We start from the raw sequence: 27189 nt of genomic DNA, 5'->3' as shown, positions 1-27189 counted from the left end.
GCTGGGGATCGAACCCGGGTCGGCCGCATGCAAGGCAAACGCCCTACCCGCTGTGCTATCACTCCAGCCCCACCAGCATCCTTCTTAACTGAAGACTTTGCCTGCTAATAGTCAAGCTCTGAAGATTCAAAAAAATTTTTTCTTCTTACACTGAAGTATAATTTACAAAATTACTCAGTTGGCTTTTAGACACGCAGGGTTGTACTACTGATCCCACCACCAGTGTCCACTTCCCTCCGCCAGGTTTTCCTGTGGCCAGGTGTCCTCCCGTTCTTCCCCCCATGGAGATTTTTGGAGTGAAAGGAAAGGAGGACATTTTGACTGAAAGGAAATGGGATGCTTCTGTGTGTTGCAGGTTAAAGCCCGAGCTACTACCCGAGAGGTGATGGCTACGTATTCGATTGAGGACATAGTCATCGAGCTCATCATCCAGCTGCCGTCCAATTACCCTCTGGGCTCCATCTCCGTGGAGAGCGGGAAGAGGGTCGGCGTGGCCGTGCAGCAGTGGCGGAACTGGATGCTGCAGCTGAGCACGTACCTCACCCACCAGGTGCGTGGGGGTCTGCACCCAGCTGCCATTGGCTTCAAGGACAGAGACGTGCTCCAGTTCCTTGGACCAGCAAGCCGAAATGACTTGAATCTGCCAGTGCGGGGTTTATTCATTTATTCATTTGAGGCCCTACAAGTGCCTTTTAAGAGTAGGAGACTTTGGAGCAATTACGCTGGAGATACCACCATGGAGTCGGGCCAGGGATGCTGCTTTGGTATCGCACCTGAGACCCTATGTTCGATCCCCAGCGTGGCAAGTGAATAATAATAGTCAATAATACATAGTGCTGGGGCTGGAGTGATAGCACAGTGGGTAGGGCATTTGCCCATTTGCCTCGCAAGCAGTTGCCCCAGGTTTGATTCCCAGCATCCGCATATAGTACCCCGAGCACCGCCGGGAGTGAATTCCTGAGTGCATGAACCAGGAGTAACCCCTGTGCATCGACGGATGTGACTCAAAAAGCAAATAATAATAATAATAATAATAATAATAATATATAGTGCTAAGGAAATTGAGAGCAGGAATTGTTCTGTAAGCTACTGAATATATCTTCTCAAGTTACTTTTACATTGCAGCTCTTCTATGGTTAAAAAAATTTTAGGAATTTAAAAGACCCTTGCTTTTTAGGCACATCACTGGACTTCTCTAGTTTGGGTTGCACATTATGATATGTCTCAGTGCACCATTGTAATGCATTCTTCAGGACAAGAAAATTATAATTAGGGGCCAGAGCGATAGTACAGCGGGTAGAGCGTTTGCCTTGCACACGGCCGACCCAGGTTCAATCCCCAGTGTCCCATATGGTCCCCCAAGCACCGCCAGGAGTAATTCCTGAGTGCGGAGCCAGGAGTAACCCGAGTATCACTGGGTGTGACCCAAAAAGAAAAAAAAAATTATTTTGGATTTGGGGCTGCACCCAGCTGTGTTAGGGCTTACTCCTGACTCAGAGGGATCACTTCTGGTGGTGCTTGGGGTCATAAGTGTTGCCGGGGATCAAACCTGATGCCTGACCCACTGTACTTTCCCTCCATACTCACTGCCTAACCCTCTGTACTCTCTCCAGCTCAGAAAAATTGTTTTTAAACATTTAAAAGTAGTGTAGAAATAGGACAGAATAGTGGAAGTGAAGTAATTTATCTCTCCATTTTTGGTCAGAAGTTTGGAGAACTGGTCTAGATGACTTAGTTATTAAAAGCCCATTAAACAACAGGCTGACACTATAAAACACGATGCCTTGTTACTGAATTTCTGACAGTTCTATCATTACTGGAGAAAATTTATATGATTTTGAAGGTTACTTTAAAAGCCAACAATAATATAATTAGGATATGTGAATATAGCCAACACTTGTGGTTACACACACACACACACACACACACACACACTGACATATTTTTTCCTTTTTAACAGAATGGAAGTATAATGGAAGGCTTAGCATTATGGAAAAATAATGTGGACAAACGTTTTGAAGGTGTTGAAGACTGCATGATCTGTTTCTCAGTCATTCATGGTTTCAACTATTCTCTTCCCAAAAAAGCCTGTAGAACGTGCAAGAAAAAGTTCCATTCTGCCTGCTTGGTAAGTCTAAATAAAATTACAGTATTTTATGAGTTTTATGTCTCACATCTGAGTTACTAAAGCACCACTGAATATTACATTCTTCACCTGCAGGCATCAAGCATTTTTTCACGTTTCTAAGAGAATAGTAATTTACTGAAGATTAGTTTCATCCAAGGCTCTTTAATAAATGAATATTTTTTAATATACTTAGCACTCCAAAATGTGCATGATCTGGTAATATATGGGCATGAAGGAGAGTGTTAAAGAGTGAGATCTGGAGCCATGTGACAACATCAGTGGCCTTTGCTTGGTTTTTATTTGTTTGTTTTCTTATTTTCTGTTCAAAATACCTCTTCAAAATATCTTACCTTCTCGAAATACCTATTCAAAATACCTTATTCATTAGAAAAATTACTCATCTTTAAAGAAAAATTTTTTTATTAAATCACCTTGAGAATACACAATCACAAATCTGTTCATGATTGGGTTTTCATCATGCAATGGTCATACAATGTCCCAACACCCGTTTTCCCACCAGTACATTTCCCACCACCAGTGGCCCCAGTTTTTCTCCTTCCACTGCCATCCCATCTGCCTCTATGGCAGGCACTTTCTTCTCTGCCTCTCCCCGTCTCCCTCTCCCTCTCCCTTTCTCCCTCCCTTTCTCTCCCTTTCCATCTCCCTCTCCCCCCACACTCCCTCCTTCTGCCCTCACCCCCCAGCATTGTGGTTCGCAGTACAGACACCTGAAAGGTTATCATGTTTGTCCCTTACCTCCTTTCAGCACTCAGTTACTGTCCAAGTGATCATCTCCAGCTTTCATTGTCATAGTGGTTCCTTCTCTATCCCAGCTGCCTCCTTTCCAAAACCTGTGGCAGGTTGCCAACTGTGGGCGAGTCCTCCTGCCCTCAGTGCTACTGTCCTTGGGTCATGGTCTCATACTATGCTTTTTTAAATATCCCACAAAGTTCATCATTAAAAGAAAATGTGCATCTGCTTCTCGGAGGTCTTCTCACTCCTCTTGCTGCTGTTACGTGCATCAGCCTCAGTTATTACTCGGGAAGCAATACTTGGATGTATTGACATTGGAGGTGGATGGGGGAAGCAAAATTTGCTAGTTTTTTTGTATACCATTTTAAGATTACTTTAGGTATATCTGGTTGCTTTTTTTTTTTTTAATATTTAAACCTTTCCCTTTTTTTAGTACAAATGGTTTACGTCTAGCAACAAGTCCACCTGTCCACTCTGTCGTGAGACCTTTTTCTGAGATTTCCTTCCCCTCCTCCCGTTGGAAGTGATCCCCGAGGTCCATCAAACGGAAGCAGTGCATGTGGATCCAGCTTAAAGGGTTGCTGTGAGGACAGGGAACATCACCTGGACAAAGGACCTTCTCTGCAAAATTATTTTGGTTAATGTGATGATTCTAAAATCAGACTTCCTTCTCCTTTAATTGCTTTGTAAATGTTTGGAAACCTTTTCTTTTACATAAGAGAAATACATATTTGAAGGAAAATATATTAATAGTTTAGTCTCTATATATTAAAAAAATGAATAAGGAAGATTGCTAAATTTCAGAATTGGAATTTGCAGTTGTATTGTGCAAACTGTATTGTATTAAAAACTCTAGTTTGTTGATAAATGCTCTAGAAAAATCCAAGTGAGACAAATGAATAGATAGGCTTGATTTACATATACAGATAAATTTTAACACTTCCTTATCAAGACAGCAGAATTAGTATTCTGGTTCTTGTAAGTTATTTTAATGATAAAAATTACACTAAGCTATTAATATAGCTTACCTTAAAGCTATTTTAAAGCATGCTGTGAAATCCTTTATAAAGAGTATAAACTGAAGTTTAAGGTGCCTCCAGTATTAAGGGTCATGAAATTCAGAAAATAAAATTCGTGACACTGACCTTTTGCTGTGGAAGAGTTTCCAGGTATTAATGAGATTGAATTGCTGACTTGTCTGTTTGGGTGAGTCTACAGGATGAAACTTTGATAGAACTACGATTTGGATGATTTTGTTTATAAGGCAGGATGGTACTTAACCCTCTACTGAGAAGAAGAAATAAATTACTTTGAGCTTAATATTGGTGAAGAACAAAAGAGAAGAAATTTAAATGTTGTAAACTTTCAGATTTTAAGCTTTTCTTACTGGCCAAAGTTACACTACTTGGAGCTATGGCGTAGCTAACTTTTCTAAGTTTCCCAAAGTAAAAGAATTTTAGTACTAAATAAAATGGACTATAACAGGCTGAAGTAAAGGAGGTGAAAAATTGCCTCTTGCCATAAATACCTATAAAAATTGTGCTCCAAATATATAAATACAGAAGTTTGAAATTTGGAATAATTTTATTGCTTTCTTCCATTACATGGGAAATATTAGCTTAGCTAATAGCAGGGTTGCTTGAGAAATCATCTAATCATTTTTGTTGCAAATGTTTAATTGGCACAAAGCAACTTGTTAAATAAAATTCCTGCTTACCATCAACTGGGTAAAATGACTATTATTGAAATAGTATGAATGTGGTCAAAGTATTATAGTTGAGAGTGAAGTATTACGTGTGACTTAACAGATTCTTGGGTTATATTTATAAGTGCACTCTCCAAACCAGTTTTGTCTGTTTTCAATTTTTTTTCTCTTGTGTTTATTATCTTCTAGTTTAAGGTTCAAGGAGTCAGTAAGTGAAGTACAAATAGTAAAATTTTCCTACCTCTTCATAACCCCTATATCTCTCTGACATAGTAATCCGAAGACTTGTGTTACTTCTCTGTGAAAGTTATCCATTTCTCCTTTAAAAATGGTTTTATAATAACTTTGTTTATGACTTTTCCAGTATTGGTACTTTTTGGCTCCCACCCCAACCCTCAAGTAAAAGAAAAGGGGAGTAATGCAGCATTGCTTTTCCTCATTAGAATTAGGGCATGAGGTTCTTGATAAAATACTGTAATTAAGTGGGATTCTTGCTCCCTATTTAGGACTCATATATCTTGGAGAATTGTAAATATAATGTAAAGCTTGTACCTGTTTATATGCTAAAGAAAAAACTTTCCAAAAGAAAACTAAACTGCGTATACCCACATTGAATTAGAATTTTATTTATGAGCTTTGACAACTCTAGTGTCCCTTCAAATTCTACCATAGGACATTTCAAATCGCATGAGATTCAAAGCTCATTAGCCAAATTTTTAATTTAAAATCCCAGTGTAAATAAATTTTCCATTTAAAAATTTATCTCATGCTCTGATGTATGTATATAAGTTTCTGTGGCTTAAATCACTAATGTTATTACTTGGTAATATTTGTGGTCTGGTTTATTATTTATTTCATTGTTAAACCATATGTGCCCATCAAAATTCTTTTTAATTACAAAATATTTAAAATATGGAGAACAGTAGTAATAATATAAATGCCCTTGTATTCCTCGCAAACTATTTTGCCATATTTGCTTCTGATTTTTAAATAAAATGTTACTCTTTTGTACTCCACGGCGCTTCTCTACTCTTTCCCTCTTCAGAGCTAACTTCCTATTCTGAAGTCAAGACTGTTTCCTATTTAAGATCCTATACTTTACTACATGTGTTTGGATTCATACTACGTAGCATTTTAAAACATAATAGAAAACAATTATATCCTGTTGTGTATGATCTCATAATACTCTTCCACTTGTATAATCTCATAACACTCCTCCACTCAATATAAAGGCTGTTTCATATCACCTCAGTTTATTTACCAGTTCCTCTGCTAATGTTCCCCTGAGCACTGTTGAGAATGGCTTACAAGCACTGCTGGGTGTGCCCCTCTGGCGCCCGCTGCCTAAGGACACATCCCCCCTGAAGAAGAGTATTTTGAAGGGCCAGTGAAGATAGTGCAGAGTTAGTGTGCAGCTTTCGCATGCTAGAATGTGGGTTTGATTCCTGTCTTTGCGTCTGACTTACCAGCCGCAAGCCGGGCACAACCCCTGAGAACTGTCAGGTGTGGCCCACAAAACAAACACAGGAGAGTTTTCTTTTCTTTTAATTTTTTTAAATTAACTTATTTTTTAATTAGTGAATCACCGTGAGGGTACAGTTACAGATTTACACATTTTCGTGTTCATGTTTCCCTCATACAAAGTTCGAGAACCCATCCCTTCACCAGTGCCCATTCTCCACCACAAATAAACCCAGTATCCCTCACACACCCCCAATTCCATCTCCCTCCACCCCACCCTGCCACTGTGGCAGTGTATTCCCTTTTGTTCTCTCTCTCTAATTAGTTGTTGTGGTTTGCAATAAAGGTGTTGAGTGGCCATTGTGTTCAGTCTCTAGTCGACATTCAGCGCGCATCACCCTTGCCCCACGTGGCCTCCAACCACATTTTACTTGGTGTTCCCTTCTCTATTTGAGCTGCCCTCTCCCTAGAATGTGAGGCCAGCTTCCAAGCCATGGAGTCAACCTCCCAGCCGCATAGTATTCCATTGTATAGATGTACCAAAGTTTCTTCAACCAGTCATCTGTTCTAGGGCACTCGGGTTTTTTCCAGATTCTGGCTATTGTAAATAGTGCTGCGATGAACATATAAGTGCAGATGTCATTTCAACTATACTTTTTTGCTTTTCTGGGATATATTCCCAGCAGTGGCATTGCTGGGTCAAATGGGAGCTCAATTTCTGCACACGGCCTACTGGGTTTGCTCCCCAGCATCCCCCAAGCACTGCCAGGACTAATTCCTGAGTGCAGAGCCAGGAGTAACCCCTGAGCATCGCTAGGTGTGAACCAAAAAACCAAAAAAAAAAAAAAAAAACACCCACAATCAAAGTATATTCTCTGAGTACCAGCAGCTGAGCGTGAGATTAGGGACCTGAGTGATAGTACAATGGGTAGGGTATTTACCTTGCATGTGGCCCACTGGGTTTGATCACAACTTGATGTTTTGAAGGACTGTTATTGAAACCTTTATCACCTGGGAGATTCTTCAACTATACTTGAGCTCCTCCCCAGACCTAGTGAACAAGGAGCTCTAAGGGCATTAGATCAGTAATCTGATAAACCCACCTCCTCCAGGTGGGCTGCAGTAGCTGAAGTTTAAGATCTTCTAGAGCACGGTTCACTTAATGATTGGCATGAGGCTGGAGAAATGCAGGCTTGCTTTGAGGCCTGAATTTCATGCCACTGAAAGACCCCTGAACAACCAGCTGGGAACAGCCTCAGCCCTGGAGCAGGTGCCAGAACCAGCAGAAAGGGAATTATTAGCATCAAAATGTTTCTCAGAATGCCTTTTTGTTTGCATCTTTTGACATCAGAATTTTTTTAATTCAAATATTTGCCCTTTTCATCATTTTACAAATTTTGCTCACAGAGTCCCTATTTTCCTACTTTATTTGAATTCTATTTTCTCCAACGAGATGCTTAGCATATTAATTAGGAGACTGTTCTGCAGAGTGTGGCCAGTCTCCTGGTTCTTACAGTTTCCACTACTCAAGTAGGCCATTCCGGGGGCTACATGAATGAGTGGGGAAGGACCTGGATTTTATTCCAAAACCATCTGTTGATTCTTTTCTGAGTCACATGCAGCAGTACTGGGAGACAGAGCAGTGCCAGGGACTCTATTTATTTATTTTTTTTGGTTTTTGGGTCAAACCAGGCGATGCACAGGGGTTGCTCCTGGCTCTGCACTCAGGAATTACCCCTGGTGGTGCTCAGGGGACCCTATGGGATGCTGGGAATTGAACCTGGGTCGTCCGCATGCAAGGCAAATGCCCTATCCACTGTACTATCGCTCCAGCCCCAATGCCAGGGACTCTTGTTCTGCTAGTTTGTCTTTTTCTCATGATGCTGGGGCTCAAGCCCAAGGTCACACACATGCCCAGAAGACACACTCTACCACGAAGCCACATCCCTGAGTCATCGATCCTTTTCTTCCATCTGTCCTCACAGGAATTACCTTTCCTTTCCTTTCCTTTCCTTTCCTTTCCTTCATACTTTAGGGATTTCTTAGATGACTGAATTTTTTTGTGGGGGTGAGCTCCCAGGCCCTCTGTGTGTGTGTGTGTGTGTGTGTGTGTGTGTGTGTGTGTGAGAGAGAGAGAGAGAGAGAGAGAGAGAGAGAGAGAGAGAGAGAGAGAGAGAGAGAGAGAGAGAGAGAGAGAGAGAGAGAGAGACCAGGCTGCTTCCACACTACTTGCAATCACTGGATTGTTCCAAGATACCCCCCACTTCCCAGGACCCAGAGATCTAGTCCCTTCAGGAAAGACTCGAAGGAGATGGCTGTTGCAAGCAATGTGCTGGCCCCTGGGCGGCCTCAGAACAAATATTCGGCAGGATATGCTAACGAAATGGCCTTTGCGTCAGTGAAACTTTTATCCCAGTAAATGACGCTGTCTGTATAAGCCAGACACAAAAAATACTATCTTGAGGTCTGTTCAGAGGCTTTCATGCGTCTATGGTGGGGTTGAAAATTTTAATCTTAAAAAGCTTCCCTTGTTGATTATGTTAATAGAAAGGAATTCTGGATTCTTCTCATTCTGGTTCTGCACAGGCCTGCTCACAGATTTTATGTTTGTATTTTGCTTTGGGGGCCACACCTGGGGGTGCTCCCAGGATATTCCTGGCTTGGTGCTTCAGTGTGACCATGGCAGTACTCAGGGGACTGAAATTTGGGGATTTAAGGTGTGTGGGCTCCAAGGCACACGTAAGAATATCTGACCTGTATTCTCTCACTATCTGGCCTTGAGTGTATTTTAAGTCATGTGGAAGTTATGGAGTAGCTCACTACATTTTAGGATAATTTCACATGTTTTGACACAATCAGCTTTGCAAAATGTGATTAGGACATTTGCAAAATGTGCTGATGTCCAAGTGAAACTGATCTTGGGAAAAAGTGTGCAGTATAGAGATAGATGGATAGACATCCCAGAAGAAAACAGAAAATAAAATAAGAGGAAAAGTCTGCCCAAGGACAATGGAGGCATTCTACAACAACAATAAATAGCAAGTGAAACCATTAAAAATAAATTTTTATTTTACAGTTTTCCTTGAGGCACTGTGACTTACAATACTGCTAATGATGGCTTTATAAAGCTCACAGTGTTCTGTCCATCACTGCTTCCTGCCTGCACTGTCTCAGGAACCCACCTGTCACCCACCTCTGCCATGGTGGGAGCACTTCAGTTTGTGGAAACATTCTTTCCAGTAAAAAATATGAAAATTTCATGCAAATGTTACTGTGCAAATACTACCCCCTCCCCCAAATTTGAACATTCCTCCATCCTCACTATAATGAGATCATCTTAAATACACATAACACAGACCTCGCTGATTTTTAAGAAATACATATATACAGCATAATACCTAATTTAAAAATATATGTATATTTACAGCATAATATTGTTCTTTTATACTTGGTAATACATCATATGCCCCTCTGGTTCAGTATCTACAGACCTGATACAAGTATGTAAGTGCCTGGATATGTCACTCGTGTTCTGTTCACGGATGTACTATCATTTATTAACTTCTTTAGAGACACTTAAGTTTATTTCATTATTTTGCCTTAACAGGTAATACTGAAATTAATTTTTTATTTGTATTTTACATATAAATAACAATTACATACACACACTCACACACACATATGTATTTGTTTTTTGATACAAGTATTTTTGTAGGCCTGATTCCCAGGTGAAAGAGAATCCTCTTGCATCTTTTTCTATATTACAACACACTTTCATCAACCAAGAAATGACTTCTATTTCAAATTAAATTAAATGTCAACTCGTCAGGAGCCAGAGAGACAGCACCACAAGGCAGGGCCTTGCGAGGGGCAGACCTGGGTTCGATCCCTGGTACCCCATTTGGTCCCACAAGTCTGCTAGCAGTGATCCCTGAGCACAGAGACAAGAGTAAGTCCTGAACACCTCAGGGTGTGTGGCCCCCCCATCCCCAAAATAAAAACAAGAAAACAAAGCCCCCAAATCGAATCAAAACATTCAATGTCAGCTTATCGATATACTCGTGTACGTATTCAATAGAATACATTATCTGCTCCATCTGCCACCATCTAGGACATACACTGGCCGTCAGGACTTGGTGAACTTGAGGACCGAGAGGCACTCCCGGCCGGCTTGCCTGGAAAGGGCAGTGGTCCCCTGCAGACCTTTGGTCTTCATTGCTTCCAAAATCTCTTCTACAATGAAAATAGAAAGAATCCGATTAGACCACACGGTGGGTTAGAGGGCTCACTGACGGATTCGGAAGATGATAACACAGACTAGTGGTGAATTCTGTTCCCAGGGGAGAGCAATGCACCCTGGGTGTGATTTCTGTGGAAAGGCAACCTGGACTTCAGACTGATGGGAACACTTCATTTTTACAAGGCATTTCCAAGAATTTTCACAAAATAGCCCGAGCGGCCTATTTTACAGCAGGAACTCACTCTGAACGCCACAGAATCTTGAGTCAGACTTGTTACTAAGGAGGTGATTCGTATTTTAGTTGCCTGGCTCCAATTTCTGCCTTCTGATTATTGTTTTGGACCAAAAATGTCAATGAAGGTATAGACAAACCACAGTGACCGAGGAACACTGCGTAGTGGAAGTAAGTGAAGTTTTCTCTCTCACTTTTTCTTTACTCAGCTGTTTTTCATTTTTTATTATTATTTATTTTATTTTATTTAAAAAAAAACTTATTTATTTATTTATTTATTTGCTTTTGGGGTCACACCTGGCTCTGCACTCAAGAACCACTCCTGGTGGTGCTCAGGGGACCATATGGGATGCTGGGAATCGAACCCGGGTTGGCCACGTGCAAGGCAAACGCCCTACCCACTGTGCTATCACTCCAGCCCCTTCAGCTGTTTTTTAAAAAAGCAAAAATCTCCCTCTTCCCGGCAACTTTTTGTCCTGCTTTATTTGGGGGATGGCATACCCCGCAGTGTGCAGGGGACTCTCTGTGGTGACAGCGACCTGAACAAGTCAGTGGGATGACAGGTAAGCACCACAACCCTGCAAGAGCTCTCTGACCCTTTCTTTAAACACATACACACACACATTAAACACACACACACACACACACACACACACACACACACACACACACACACACACACACACACACACACACGACTATCCAAGAAAATCCAGTTACCAAAACCAAGTGAGAGGGGCTGGAGCAATAAATAGCACAGCGGGTAGGGCATTTGCCTTGCACGCGGCCGACCCGGGTTCGATTCCCAGCATCCCATATGGTCCCCTGAGCACCACCAGGGATAATTCCTGAGTGTAGAGCCAGGAAGAAACCCCTGTGCATCGGTGGGTGTGATCCAAAAAAAAAAAGTGAGAGGTCAAGGACAGAAGGTACATGATAAAAAGCAAATCTGAGGTTCCCGTGAAGGAGCCCATCTGCTGATGAGCCAGCCCCAAAGTAAGCGGACAGCCAAGAGCTAAGAGTCCACCCCCTGCCTGAAAGCAGAAGTGCCAACGGCATGGAGGCTGGCAGCACAGAGCAAAAGCTGAGGGGGAAGTCGGCAAAAGAAATTTTGAATTTTGTATTTGGATATTAAGGTGAGATGTTAGAAGAAAGAGATTGTGAGTTTATAGTGAGTTCATAAATAATGGGAAAAGCTTTCCACCCCCAAGGCAATCACTGTCACTGTCACCCCGTTGCTCATCGATTTGTTCGAGCAGGCACCAGTAACGTGTCTCATTGAGAGACTTACTGTTACTGTTTTTGGCATGTCCAATATGCACGGGTAGCTTGCCTGCTCGGACTGGATACTCTAGGTAGCTTGCCGGGCTCTCTGAGAGGGGCGGAGGAATCTTACTCGGGTTGGCAGCGTGAAAGCCGAAAGTCCAACCGATGTGCTATACTCTTTAAAAAGAACACTCTTGTATCCTTGGGGACAGCTGTTTTGTGAAACGGCTGTTGGGATTACACCAGGACAGTTCCGGGTTACTCTAGAGGGTCTTTGACATGATTAATGTTTGATTTTAGCAAAGGGCGCGGGAAAAGATGAAGTGGTGTGTTTTACCTGGGTTGTTCTCTCTGATGGTGACCAAGTAGAAGAGGCCTCTTGGTGAAAGGAGATCCAGAGCCAGGGGGAAGAATCTGTCCATAACTTCTCGACCATGTCTGCCACCAGCCCAGGCGGCCTCTATCCCATGACTTCCTACCTGTGACATTTCGAAAGACTTTTGTTTGGACTCATGTCACAGCCAGCATCACAATCATCCCCGCTACATAAGCGCTACTGCACAGCCAAAGAGGAAGCAGCCAGGCTGGATCCGAACCCACAGTTCCCCGGTCCAGGTGACCTTGTATAAGTTTGTAATCTTTGGAAATTACTTCCCTCCCTTCACTGGAAAATCAGAAAATCAACATGTAGGGGAATATCAAATGCCAAGAGGCAGCGGAAACAGAACTTGAGGACTGGTCTTCAGTAGCTGGAGGGTGGGAGGGAGGGAAACGGGGGACCCTGGTGGAGGGGTGGGCACTGGAAGCCACACGCCTGAAACCCCGTCATGAGGGTTGGAGGGATGGTTCGGGATGGGAGATGTGTGCTGAAAGTAGATAAAGGAAAGTAGATAAACGATACTGATAACCTTTCAGTATCGTTACTGAAAACCATAATGTCCAAAAGTAGAGAGAAAGTATGGGGGAAATTGTCTGCTATGGAGGCAGGGGGAGGGTGGGAAAAGGGGGGTATACCGGGACATTGGTAGTGGAGAATGTGCACTGGTGGAGGGATGGGTGTTTGATCACTGTATGATTGAAATTCAAACATGAAAGCTTTGTAATGATCTCACGGTGATTCAATTAAAAAAAAAAAAAAAGAAAGAAAGAAACCCAGCATGAATAACTCTGGGAAGCACGGTGCACCAATCAAACTTTCTTGTTTTGTTTTTCTTTGAGGGCCACACTTGGTGATGCTCAGGGGTTACTTCTGGCTCTTCGTTCAGGGGTCATTCTTGGTGGGCTTGGGGGACCATATGGAATGCCAGGGATGGAACCCAGGTTGGCTGTGTGCAAGGCCAGCGCCTTTCCAGCTGTAGTATCACTCTGCCCGCCCCCCCACCCTACAGTATTTTCCTAGACAGGTGCATTAAAGTTGCATTTCTCTCAAGTGCTGATCATATTAGGGCAATGGATTTCCTTCTCGTGGGTTCATGTCAGGAGGACAGCTTTTTAGTTATTTAATTACCCTTAGTGGGAAGAACAACTAACCACTGACCTTTTCTGTGTCAGTAGAAGTAGTTTTAATGTTTTAGTCCTGGCAGGGAATCCTCATTAAAGAATAAATAAACACAGATACTCAGGGAAAGCTAATGTTAGTTCGTCGTTGTCTATCCTGACCTGAAGATTTTCCTTTTAAACAGGATTAGAGTTAAATACCTTACTGCTTCATTACTGAGACTTACAAATTTTTTTTTTTTGCTTTTTTTTGGGGTCACACCCGGCAATGCACAGGGATTACTCCTGGCTCTGCGCTCAGGAATCACTCCTGGCGGTGCTCAGGGGACCATATGGGATGCTGAGAATTGAACCCAGGTCGGCCGTGTGCAAGGCAAATGCCACACCCGCTATGCTATTGCTCCAGCCCCAAGACTTACAATTTTTAAGATACACTGATTTTATGTGGGGGGCACATCTGGCTGTGCTTAAGGCTTTCTCCTGGCGGTGCCCAGGGGACAACAGGCAGTACAGGGGACTAAAGCCAGGTCAGCTGTGTGCAAGCCCCTTACCTACTGTACTATTTCCCCAGCCGCTAGGATTTTCAAAGGTTATCTCCCTCCTACAGAAACGAGAATTAGGAAACCCCCTCCCTGCCTCTCTCTGACAATACTATAAAAGGAGTGCAGAAACCTGAGGATATCAGGAGGAATTCTTCTGTGACTCCAAATATTTTGCTCTGCAAATATGCAAAAGTTCAGTGACAGAGGAGATCCATACAGAGCACGGCCCGATGTGGATGGGGCTGTGCGGGACAGGTCTGGATTGCAGTTTACGGTCCCACTGCTTTTAGGTTACTATCCCAAATACCCAGTTACGGGCAATGAGGGTAAACCAGAGCAGTGTGCGGGCGCTGCGGAGACGCCAAGCCAAAGAAACTCCCAGGTCCACCAGGGTTTGGGCCAAAAACTCTGGGGTCTTCTCTGAGTGGGGGCAGGCAGTCCCCCCCACCAAGCCCCCTAACCCCGGGACCCATGGCAGCCACACCCACACACCCCAGGTGCCACCAATGCAAGCAGCCCAACTTCACTGCGTCACAACTCATCTCTGCAAAGACGCCGAGTCAGTGAAATGCTCGGGTACACCAGTTTTCGGGCTGAAAACTCCAGGGTCTTCTCTGAGCGGTGCCGGTCAGTCTGGCTCCTGTCCCCCAACTGCCATCCATATCCCACAGCCACCGCCAGGGTAGACAAGGGCTCAGCTTCACAGCTTTGGGGCTAATCTCCGAAAAGATGCCACATCAGGCCGATTTGAGTCACGGGTACACGGGTCATAGGGAGAGGACTCGGCCCAGAACTGCCTCAAGTTCTACAGGTCCTGGAGCTCTTGGAGCATACGGTCACATACGTGGCTGCACATCTCCAAATTCTACTGACAGCCCAGGAGGAGCACAACAAATTAGATGGGAAAGTAGCGCAGAAGCCAATTAAGCTCAGTAGACAAAAACAAGAACACAGAAGGCTCAACGAGCCAACAGCCGGCCCAGTAAGCCCGCAGACAATGACTTGAATAACCCCGCTGTAAGATATAACAATCTCCACAAATTTTCCTTTAAAAGAAGTACTTTTCAGGGGGCTGGAGCAATAGCACAGCGGGTAGGGCGTTTGCCTTGCACTCGGCCAACCCGGGTTCGATTCCCAGCATCCCATATGGTCCCCTGAGCACCGCCAGGGGTAATTCCTGAGTGCAGAGCCAGGAGTAACCCCTGTGCATCGCTGGGTGTGATCCAAAAAGAGAAGAAAAAAAAAAGAAGTACTTTTCAGTTATTCCATTAGCCATCTTGTTCTAAGGAGCACTGTCAGATGAATTCTTCCGTGTCTGCTAAGCAGGAGGGGGGCAGGAGGGAAACTGGGGACATTGGTGGAGGCAATTCACAATGGTGGTGGGATTGGTGCTGGAATATTCAATGCCTGAAAAATATATTATGAACAATTTTCTTTTTCCCTTTTTGGGTCACACCTGGCAATGCACAGGGGTTACTCCTGGCTCTGCACTCAGGAATTACCCCTGACGGTGCTCAGGGGAGCATATGGGATGCTGGGAATTGAACCTGGGTTGGCCGCATGCAAGGCAAACACCCTACCCGCTGTGCTATTGCTCCAGCCCCTATATTATGAACAAATACAGCAACATGTAAAGTGTATAAAGTTAAAAACATTTAAAAGAGAACATTTTGTCTAAACTAGCAGCTGACCGATAACATATGAAGCTTAGTTGATTTTAGAAAGAAAGTAGTTGAATATAATATTAACAATTCAGTGTTGTTATAAGCCTTACCTCTTCAGGTGGAGTCACCACATAAGGGGGGTTAAACACCAGAAGATCAACTTTTTCCTTTAATCTCGGTAGCAAGCCTTTGACCTAATGTTCAACAACAGGCAGCATTTTAAGCCAGACTGAATTAAAGAAACAAGCAGATATTTATAAGTATTCTCCAGTATTTTTAGGGGAGGGGGGAAATGTTAGAAATATACACTAAGGGAATTGGAGCTCAGTATTTTTTTTTTCATTTTCATTCAGGAAAAGATTAAGTGCATTTGCCCAAAATTGTTGAAATTAACTTCGTAGCAGTACAAATATATGCTAAGAAATGACCTTAGCTCAATAGTTTACTCTATGGGCTCACCTGTAGAAGACTGAAGGGAGGAAGGAAACTCTAGCTCTGTAGCATAGATTTACAGACAATTTTATGCCAGTTTAAATATTTTTTTCATTACCAAGAAAAATATTTTATGAGATGACAGAAAACATCTAGGAATAGTTTGGGGATGGGCACGGAGGGGAGGGGCTTTTTATTTCTTTAAGTACTTGTAAACAATGACATATCCAAGAATGAAAATACTGTGAAAAGACTGCAAATATCAAGTGCCTGGCATTTTTAGAAATCTTCAAACTGGGTACAATGTAGAGAATAACAAGAAAAATATCTTTTTAGAAGAGAGTGCCTTTAAAACACCATACGCAGAGCTCCTTTGTGCTTGAGAATCAAAATTTTTTTTGGGGGGGGTTCACACCCGGCAGTGTTCAGGGGTTACTCCCAGATCTGCACTCAGGAATTACTCCTGGCAGTGCTTGGGGGACCACATGAAATGCTGGGAATTGAACCCAGGTCAGTTGAGTGCAAGGCAAACGCCCTACCCACTGTACTATTGTTCCAGCCCACAGAGCATAATCCTTAGTGAGTGAAAACTTGCTGAAAGTAGCTAAGACTAAGGACCAAACATGATGATCTCTCAGTACCTGTACTGCAAACCATGATGACCTAAAGTAGAGAGAGAGTAAGAAGGAAGGTGCCTGCCACAAAGGTAGGGGATGGGGTGGGTTGGGGGTGGCGGGAGGAATACTGGGGACACTGGCCATCAAAACTACGCACTGATGGAGGGATGGGTGTTTGATCATTGTGTAACTGAGACTCAATTATGAAAGCTTTGTAACTGTATCTCACGGTGATTCAATTAAAAAATTAAAAAATACATAAAAATAAACTTAATCATTCAATTTGCTCTAAACTAAAATCATATGGATTATAACATGCCAACAAAAGAAATTAGTTATTATTGGGCAAGGGTTAACAGCTCACCAAATCCGTAATTACGGGTTGCAGATGAACCTGATTACAGCGTGCTGTCTCCAGGGTACAAGCTGCGGCCTCAGGGTTGATGTCAGTGCACCTGCAAACAGGAAAAGTGTAAAAGCTCCGATTTTATGCTCAGGAGACAAATCTGTTACTGAAAAGTAGAAGGAATGCTTCATTCTGTTTATAGCAACTATTTAGAAGAACACTAGAATGCGTTGAAAATGAATTAGAAGGGGAAAAAGACTAGTTATATTGTTTTAAAAAGACATTAATATAATGTCTATGAGTAGAGGAATATAAATATAGGCACATACATATGTGGATTAATTAGGTAATGAATTTAACGAAAGGACATTAGGGAAAGATGAAACTCAAAAGGAATTTTTTGAAAGGAAAATGTTCATGATAAAATATTAGTAAATAAAAAAAATAATAATATTAAATAAGAGAAAATAAAGAAAACCCAAAAGAGCATGTGTGGTAAAAGTTACATAAGATTTTTCTTTCTTTCTTTTTTTTTTTTTGCTTTTTGGGTCACGCCCAGTTATGATCAGGGGTTACTCCTGGCTCTGCAGTCAGGAATTAGTCCTGGTGGTGCTTGGGGGACCATTTGGGATGCTGGGGATTGATCCTGGGTTGGATGCATACAAGGCAAACGACCTACCTGCTATACTATTGCTCTGGCCCTGATTTTTATTTTCTTCATTATACCTTCCATATTCTCAAATGTTTTGTTTTTTTTTGGGGGGGGTCATACCTGGCAATGCACAGGGGTTACTCCTGGCTTTACACTCAGGAATTACTCTTGGCGGTGCTCAGGGGACCATATAGGATGCTGAGAATCAAACACGGGTCAGCCGCATGCAAGGCAAACACCCTACCTGCTGTACTATCACTCCAGCCCCTTCTCAAATGTTTTAAGAATGAATCTTAGTTATTACAAAACCATTTCATAGATTGCCTGCCTGCCACACTGCTGTAGCACCGCCATCCCGTTGTTCATCGATTTGCTCGAGTAGGCACCAGTAATATCTCCATTGTGAGACTTGTTACTGTTTCTGGCATAGGCAATACGCCACAGGTAGCTTGCCAGGCTCTGCCATGCGGTCGCATACTCTCAGTAGCTTGCTGGGCTTTCCAAGAGGGACAGAGGAATCGAACCCAGTTCAGCTGCATGCAAGGTAAACGCCCTACCCACTGTGCTATCGCTCCAGTCCCATAAAAAAGTCACTGTCACTGTCACTGTCATCCTGTTGCTCATCGATTTGCTTGAGCGGGCACCAGTCATGTCTCCACTTTTGAGACTTGTTGTTACTGTTTTTGGCATATAGAATACACCACGGGTAGCTTGCCGGGCTCTGCTGTGTGGGTGAGATACTCTCGGTAGCTTGCCGGGCTCTCCGAGAGGGGCGGAGGAATAGAACCCAGGTCAGCCGCGTGCAAGGTAAAAATAAAAATAAAATACATTGACAGGAAAAAAGTACACTGGAACACATCCAGAGATCTTATTTCAAGATATATTATTTTTATTCCCCAAGCAGACTTCTAGAAAAGCAAATAAAATTTCATCCTTTTGGGGGCACCAAGAAGATGGTTCAAAAAGCTGGTAGGCACGCGGTGTATAAGGAAGGCCTCGATTCAATCCCTGACACTGGACACTCTCCCTGACCACTCTGTCAATACAGCCCCAAATCTTTTAATTCTTCTCCTTCTCCCCCAAAATGTTCTGCTTGGATCAAAGTACTCACAGACTAATTTCATAGATTAGTCACCTAAAAAGGATTCAAATATAGAGATGAGCTGAACTATTTCTGCAATGATGCAGGACAAACCAGCTTTGACTGTGCTTTTATGAAAGGTAAGCATAGTTTGTAATCTCAGCCCTTAACAAACTTCAGTAGATATTTTCAGATATATAATACCTACTGACACTAATAATCTCATTCAAGAAACCATACCCACTGTGAATCTCTTTAGTGGCAGATTCACAGTGGGTGTGAATGGAAGAACTGGCGTGAATCTGACATACTCACACTTACATGTATAAAGCCTGAGGACCAATCAGAGATGCCAGAAATGCTGACACCACTCCGGACCCTGAACCAACTTCAAGGCAGATTTCCACTCTGAAAGACCAAGAAGAAACGTATAGTTGAATTATTCTGTAATCACGGAAAATAAGTGTGACTCTTAATATGTAACTTTCCCAGCATCATTAATCACTTAACCCTCTGTGAAAACACAAGAAACTTATAAATAAGCAAATTTCTGACTTCCACTTGGTGTTTAATATTGCACGATGCAAAATTTTAGCATTTGGAGTAGTTTAAGTCCATAAAACAGGAATACAATAGTTACCCTTTAATTTCTAAAAATATTACATAAAAACCTTAGAATAACATTAATTCAAGCTTGAAAATATTAATATGAAAGACATGAGCAATTCCGACAAGGGTTTCAGGTTTTCTAAAATGAGATGGCTGGTATAATATAAATTTAAAAAATATATTTATGGAAGATGTCTTCTCAATCATGTAAAAGTATATAACATTCATAAACCCATCAATATATCCTGAGGTGGGTTATTCTCATTTTAATGATAGTATATTTAGGGAGCAAAGATACCCCTATTTTTACAGCTATACTTTGAATTTAGGTAATAATCAGGTATCTTATAATATTAATGATCCTAAGAATGCTACAGACTATAATTTTTTTACATTCTACTGTTTTGCCCTTCAATTAATTTTCCTTGCCTTAAGTCTTAAATATGCATCAAAAGTGCCAAGAAATACATTATAGAGATAGGATTGATGAGATTTAAAAGCCTCTCCAACACTTAATCACCCAAACAACTACTCAACAGCAAACTCTAGGGGTTTCTAATTAAATTAAAAATTAATTTCAATTTATTTTATTGTGAGAATCAATATATACATCTGACAATCCTTTATTTTGCTGTAGAAAGATGTTAAATATTACTAGGTGACTCCTATTTGAAAATAAATCAGTCTTATACATAATGAGATTTCCAAAACTAGAATTATCCAAGAAGCTCTAACAAAATCACCTCCCTTTACAGAATACTTTACAATACAATTTGTGCTTGTAAATCTTTCTGGGACTATTCAAACAACGCACGAGGTTTAAAACAATACCGGTCCATTCTATATTCCAGTAACCATCAAAGTTTCATCTTTTACAGTGAAAAAGGAGTCTAAGAAAATCCAGGTTAATGATGTGGAAAGCTATCTAATGGTGTTTAAGAGGAATAAATACAATTCAAACTTAGGAAACCTGACAGCGACTTGGGGAAACCCCATTTTAAGTCTAGATACGCACTGAAAGATCTTGACTTCCTTAAACCCAATTCCGGTCACTGAAAAAGTCTATGTTACTTCAAGTAGAGCATCTGCACATCCTGAGAATTTCTAATGTACTGGACCAATGCGATTGGTCGCTCGCTACACGTAACTAAATTGTTTACGATGAAATAAAAACTTAAGTGAAATATTTGTCTATTTTTTAATAAAAAATAAAAAATTAATTTCTGCAATTGCACTTCTGCTGCTCAACAGCACCTGAGCGGTTGCTATGGAGCTGAGAAGGCAACTTGACAGCTCTGAAACTGACCACCCCGCTCCAGTATCTCAGAACTCATCTCCTTCTCCCGCCCTACCGTGGCCAGGGGGTGCTTATTTTATGGATCGAGTACAGAATGCCAATAAGTCTGTTTATTTATTTATTACTATTTACTATTTTCTAAAATTGCAACTTCTTAATAAGCAGTCTTTTCTTTTTTTTGGTTTGTTTGTTTTAGACCACTGTATCCCCACTACTTGAACCACAGGAAACCAAGATAAAAAATAAAATAAATAAGATAAAATAAAATAAAATAAAATAAAATAAAATAAAATAAAACAAAATGCAAAGTCTCTATCGCTTTGCAGGAATAAGCATCGCTGCAGGAGCTGGGCTGGCAAAGGTCGCCAAGGGGGCGCGACACCGCCTCCTTCCGGGATAGGCGAGGCCGTCCCGCCGCCAGTCCAGGCTGCCCTCGCCCACTCCCCGCAGGCACCCTCGGCCTCCTCGCACCCACTGAGCTCGGGCGCCGCCGCCTCCAGCGCGTCCAGCAGCAGGAACGTGTCCTCCGCGGGCTCGTACACGTCGCGGAAGGCGCCCCGGCCCACATGCCCGTGCAGCGGCGTGGGCAGGCTGGGCGCCGCCATCTTTCTCGCTCGCCACTCCCCACGCGCAGGCGCGCGCGGACCCTTCGCGCAGGCGCAGGCGAGGCTGTGACGCTGGGGCATTGAGGGCGGCCAGTCGTTGCCTGGAGCTTGGTAGTTAATCTCTCAGGGATTTCAATTTATCTCCTCTGCTGGGTTAAAAGCGGTTAACGGGAACTCGCACTATTTTTTTTTCCCTTTCTTATTAAGATTTATTTTTTTTAATATCTAGAACTTTTCTATAGCTAATTGGAAAAGGTTTGAAAAGTTAGATTCATTTTACTTTTTTTTTCTTTTTTTTGCTTTTTGGGTCACACCCGGCGATGCGCAGGGGTTACTCCTGGTTTTGTACTCAGGAATTACTCCTGGCGGTGCTCAGGGAACCATATGGGATGCTGGGAATCGAACCCATGTCAGTCACATACAAGGCAAACGCCCTACCCGTTGTACTATTGCTCCAGCTCCAGATTCATTTTACTATTAAGTATGCAGTTTACTCGGACATGCTATTTAATGATTCACTATTAAATTCTATTTTACTATTCGAGAATCTCAATTTATATCAACTTGACCTTGCATGTGTCCTGAATAAGATAACGTAGTAGGGTATTTTGTTTTTTTGTTTCTGTTTTTTGTTTTTTTACTGGCTATTTGGGTCACGCCATGAAGCTATAGCTGTCTAGGCCACTGGTGTTCGAATATTAAATGTAATCAAACATTGTGAACTACTTTATAAGATTAAAAAAAAAAACAAATTTAAAAAGTGGATTGGAGAGAGAGTGCATGAGTTAAGGAGTGATCCCTGAGTATAGAGCCAGGAGTAGTTCCAGACTGGATGTGGCCCCCAAACACAAAATAAACCAAAACAAACACATTTGTTCTCTTTTATCTGTGCTCTTTAATAGATATAATTAATTTTGTGGGGAGGGGTTGGGTTGCATACAGTGGTATCACTGTGGCTTATTTCTGGTACTGTGCTCAGGGGTCACTCCTATTGGTGGTCCGGTGACTATATATGGTACCAGGGATCAAACCTGGGTGGTCACATGCAAGGCAAACACCTTCCCTCCTACACTATTTCTCCAACTTGGATATTACTATGATTTTTTTGTTGATATTGCACCAGCTAGGAAATAACACCGGTTCCCCCCCACACCTTTCCATTCCTTCCCTTCCTTCCCTTACTTTACTTCTTCTTCCTCGAATGCTTCTCCATTTCTTTCCCCCTCTCTTTCAATTTAACTTTAAAAAGTTAAAATACAGCTTTACTTGCAGCAGTCATTTGGTCAGGGTGGTTATTCATACACTGGGTCATTTCACACCCTCTTCTTAAATGGATTGTTTGGGGTACATAGTACCCTGGAAACAAAATCTAGCCTTCATCATACATCAGATATAATACCTTTATGTCTACTTTTCCAGACGGTGCTGGTGGGTTCACATATTCATTTGTGCACCATATGAACAGTTCGTCAAGAGATGATGCATATGTTTGGCATCATAGAAAGCCCACGTAAAAGACGGAGACTTCTATAGTAGATGAAAAAATTCTTTCAAGTGCTTTAAAAAGATTTCTCCAGGTAGTCAGATCTTATGATTTAAGACCAGCAATGACCTCATGAGTTTCAGTTGGTTTAAGGTTGTCTCACAAAATCTTGTTAATTATGATGATTTTTCCTAGTTACAAGTCCTGAGGGATAAACGTTTATAAAATAATTATTTTTATGCTTACACACTGTATAAAATATTTTCATTGATGTCCAAAATGTTCTGTGATTGCCAAACAGATTCCTTTTAATTTTCTAGAAATTATTGGAAAGTTAATATTCACATTTTAATAGCACCCTTGCCTTAGTATTAAATCATGCTTCATCTCAGTTTATGACTAGTTATAATTACATTGGGGATATCCAGAATCAAATACAAAATAGTTACTCTTTCCAGTCAGTCTCTGTGATTAATGGTGGTCATTTCCTTTGAAAAAAAAATGAGAGAAGTTATGAATGAATGTTTAGGGTCTTTCTGAAACTGAGTTTTTATAAAAATCATCATGGAAGGTACCAGAGAGATAGTACACTGGATTGGGTGCATGCCTTGCATGTCACCTATCATTGTTCAGTTCCTGGCACCATATACAGTTCCCTGAGTCTCAGCAGCAGAGAATCGGGAACTCAGAATCAGAAGTAAACCCTGAGCACTGCCAAGTAACAAAACAACAACAGATTATCATGGCTGCTCAGCATGCATTCTTTTTTGGGCACAGAGATCTATATCCATAGTAAACCAGCTGTATTGTGTCCCCCCCCATCCTCCCTCCTTAAAAATTCTTATGTCTGTGGATGTTATGTCTTTGGAAGTGCGCCCTTTGGGAGATAAGTAGGTTTAGATGAAATCATGCAAGGTCAGGCAGGCCCTTATGATGTGATTAGTATCCTTCAAGGAACAGACCTCAAAGTGTCTCTCTCTGCTTTGTGAGTACACAGTAAACATAGGAAACTGCAAGACAGTCTTGGAGATCATCTAATGTTTCTTTTGGACAGATGTTTCTCCACACAGGTGAATTCCTTGCAAAGATATACTAACACAATCCAGCTTGTTTACTGTGTCAATGAATGTACAATTGGTTTGTGAACATGCCACTGCAATGACAGCTAATGGGTTTACTTGTATTTATCTAATGTGTTTTTAAGCTAATATTTCCATTTCTTTTTGCAGTCACATTCTCCTAAAGTCTGATCTGCACCATCTCAAGTTAACTTGTGGTGAGGTAAGTCAAGATTCTGGAAAAAGATATGGAGGGAGAACCTTGTGGAATGCAGACATACTGTTGGCAGCTTCAAGGTGACATTTTGCAAGAAGAAAGGTTGGGCTTCTCGTGTTGGATAAAAGTGATCTTTGCACATTTTTGCTGCTTTTGTTCCAATAAAGGAATGGTGACCTATAAATATGAGACCATTGTTGTAATGAAAAACGTGATGTAAAGGTCTTTTTTATGGGGTGTGTGTGTGTTAAAATCAGAACCACATTTTCTCCTGGTGTAGGAATATTTGCAATGAAGTTTGAGAATCATCATCATCATCATCATCATCATAATATTAATAATAATAAAAAGGTTACTTTCCTAGATGAAATCATCCAATTGAAGCCATTAGAAAAGATATGAAACTTCTGAATTCACTAACACAACGGTTCTGGATGAGAACAGAACGTGCAATCAAACGAATGATGAGGTTACAGCTGCCTAGGTCACTGGTGAATTTCTGGACTGTTAAGAGATAAGGATCAATGAGTATGATTGCTCTGCTTTGGGGGTACATTTAATTTTTCACCTGCAGGCAGTAAGGATAATTTTGAATCACGTAGATCTTTTCATCTTCTCACAAAAACTTAATGGACATTACATCCTTCTCTTCCTGAAGGAACAGAATTTCTTTTGAAATTTAGTCAAGGTTTCTTGAAGGCATCTAGCCAGTGCAATTTCCTGGACCAGATTAATGTTTGTAGGATCAAGAAATCTTAGGAAACTAAACAGAATCTGTAAGCAATTAGATTTTGGAAGGTTGTTATGTTAGAGCTCAGTGAGAAAAGATGACATATGTGTCTATTAGAAATATATCTCTATTTCATATCCATATATGTGTTCAGAATATTTTTGTTACTATATTTAGAATATTTATGTGTATAAAAATAAAAAGAAAGGGCGCGGGAGAGGGAAGAGATACCTCACCGCACCGAGCCAGGAACAGGGCCTAGGGCAGCAGCTGTCTCTCCCGCCACCCGAGTTCGGTAGCCTCCAGCCGCTTCCCCCACCCCGGGGAGGTTGATGGCGAAGATGTGGCAGGCGAAGGAAGGAACGGAGCCAAGATGGTTGGTCTCACTTGCAGTTTATTCCAATCTTCACTCTATACACTCTCCTCTGGAACTCTCCCTCTGCCCCCTCATACAGCTACCTTAAATCTCCCTGTCCCCCAGCAGCCTGGGGCTTATCTAAAGGTGTGGTTACAATCCATAGGGGGTATAGTTCTATCCCTTAGGGGAATGCCTTCACTAGGACAGAATCTCTCTTTCAGCAGGAAGACCCACCCAAGGGCAGAGTCCCATGAATGTGTTTCTCTTCTCCTCAGCCAGCAAACATATAAGAATTCATAATATTAATCATTTTGTATGGACACAATAAGAGATGCATTAAAGCTTATAGAATTGCTCTCCTGGGGCCATCTCAATCTCAGACTACAGTGCTCAGGCCAGATCAGTCTTTCCTATCCCTGGCAGGGTCCCAGTCTCATAATTACTATTGGATCATGACAGCATTTGTCTCTGATCAAGCTCTTAACTTATAGTTAAGAATTAGGCACTTTGGCCAGGCCCATCTCGATGCCAGGGTAGCACATAACTCACCGCTTGCCCTGGATCCTTCCTGTCCCACGTCGGGGACCCTACTTTGGGGTGCTAGGAACTGAGGGCAACTGAGGCTTAAGTGGAGAAAGCAGATGCCCAGAAGGGAATAATATTCGAGGCCAATTAAGTCTTAAGTTATAAAAACATAATATTGTCTTCTTGTGTCTATACAAAAAAGACATAGCTTTAAAGTAAATTATTCAAAAGGCATAAAGAGGAGAGAAAGGCAATGTTATAATATTCAGTGTCCTAGGAAGTTCTGACCTTACCAATTAACAGAGTTTGATTAAGGGAAGAGCAGATAAACTGGTAGAATTGGTTACAGATAAACAAAAGAATGGGAGTGACTCGGGAGCACTTTGATGGGTGTGACTGATAAACCTAAGCTCCTTGGGCAAGGGGAGCAAGGACGAACCAAAGTCAGTCCTAATATATTTAGAGCTATATTCCAACATTTATGTGTATTAGGAATATGTTATATTCTACATTACATTACATTCTACATTACATTCTACATGTACATTATACATATATTCAATAGTGTGTATCATGTAATAAAATAAATGAAAATATATTTAAAAATATTTTTATTACATGTACAGATTATAAATGCAATATGTTTAAAATATTTTTGTTAAATGTACAGCTTATAAATGCAAAAAGAGGACTCTGATTTCTTTTCTTTTCTTTTTGGGTCACACCCGGTGATGCTCAGGGCTTACTCCTGGCTCTGCACTCAGGAATTACTCCTGGCAGTGCTCAGGGGACTATATGGGATGCTGGCTACCAGACCTGGGTTGACCAGGTGCAAGGCCAATGCCCTTCCCACTGTACTATCTCTCTAGCCCAAGTGAAGACTCTGGTGAAAGACAAAAGTAGACTTTGCTTCTGGGTACTTAATGCAATTTGGAGAATGCCAAGTGTCACCAAGAATTTAAGGCACAAGGTTTGACTATATGACCACAAACCAAGTCTGTCAATATGTGAGTGGATCTCATGATTGTTGGTGAGAGGATCTGTCCTTCAGTTGTCTTGAGTATCTTATCCTATCTTATTTTTTCCTTGAGTATCTTTCCAATTCTTCACTGTATTTTGTGGGGATGGTGGCATCCAGCATGTCCTACTTGGTGTGTTGGCCACCTAAAGTGACTTATGCTGACCCAGGGAAAATAAGGGCCAGGAGAACTGTCCATGGTTGGAATCTACCATAAATGCATGTGGGGCTGAGGGTAGGTAAGAGACAGAAGGGACCAGTATGACAATAACAGTTGGAAATGATCACGCTGGACAAGAACTGAGTGTTTAACGTAGGTAAAGGGATAGAAATAACAACCTTTGGGCATCTTTATTGCAAACCACAATGCCCAAAAGGAGTGAGGGAGAGGAAAAGAGAGAGGGGGAGAGGGAGATAGAAAGCACGTGAGAGAGAGAGAGAGCAAGAGTGAGAGAGACAGTGAGAGTGCGAGAAAGAGCCATAGAGAGTGACAGTGAGAGAGAGCAAGAGGGAGAGAGAGCGAGAGAGTGAGAGTGAAAGAAAGCAAGAGTGAGAGAGAGTGAGAGTGAGAGAGCGAGAGAGTGAAAGAAAGAGAGAGAGCAATAGTGGGAGAGAGAGCAAGAGAGAGTGAGAGAGTGAGAGCAAGAGAGAGTCAGCAAGAGTGAGAGAGCAA

At 41.9% G+C, this 27189-nt stretch overlaps 2 protein-coding genes across 2 annotated transcripts in view; one reads left to right on the top strand and one right to left on the bottom strand.

Annotated features, from left to right (window-relative positions):
• Positions 1–5602, top strand: part of LTN1 (listerin E3 ubiquitin protein ligase 1) — a 60936-nt gene extending 55334 nt beyond the window's left edge. Inside the window, exons 28-30 of the mRNA XM_055127495.1 lie at positions 356–550; positions 1961–2128; positions 3315–5602. Of these exons, the coding sequence (XP_054983470.1) occupies positions 356–550; positions 1961–2128; positions 3315–3377 (426 nt within the window). The 3' untranslated portion in view covers positions 3378–5602. The remainder of the gene's footprint in view (positions 1–355; positions 551–1960; positions 2129–3314) is intronic.
• A 3492-nt stretch (positions 5603–9094) lies between these two features.
• Positions 9095–21130, bottom strand: N6AMT1 (N-6 adenine-specific DNA methyltransferase 1). Its single transcript, XM_004618982.2, has 6 exons — positions 20994–21130; positions 18938–19024; positions 16902–16992; positions 15599–15682; positions 12123–12264; positions 9095–10280 (listed from the first exon to the last, which is right to left on the bottom strand). The coding sequence occupies exons 1-6, from the start codon at positions 21125–21127 to the stop codon at positions 10174–10176; spliced, it is 645 nt and encodes a 214-aa protein (XP_004619039.2). The 5' UTR covers positions 21128–21130; the 3' UTR covers positions 9095–10173.
• Positions 21131–27189: the final 6059 nt, after the last annotated feature.

The sequence above is a fragment of the Sorex araneus genome, chromosome 2 (genome assembly GCF_027595985.1).
Source record: "Sorex araneus isolate mSorAra2 chromosome 2, mSorAra2.pri, whole genome shotgun sequence".
In the NCBI taxonomy this organism is placed as follows: Eukaryota; Metazoa; Chordata; class Mammalia; order Eulipotyphla; family Soricidae; genus Sorex; species Sorex araneus.
This window is presented reverse-complemented; position numbering and strand designations above follow the sequence as displayed.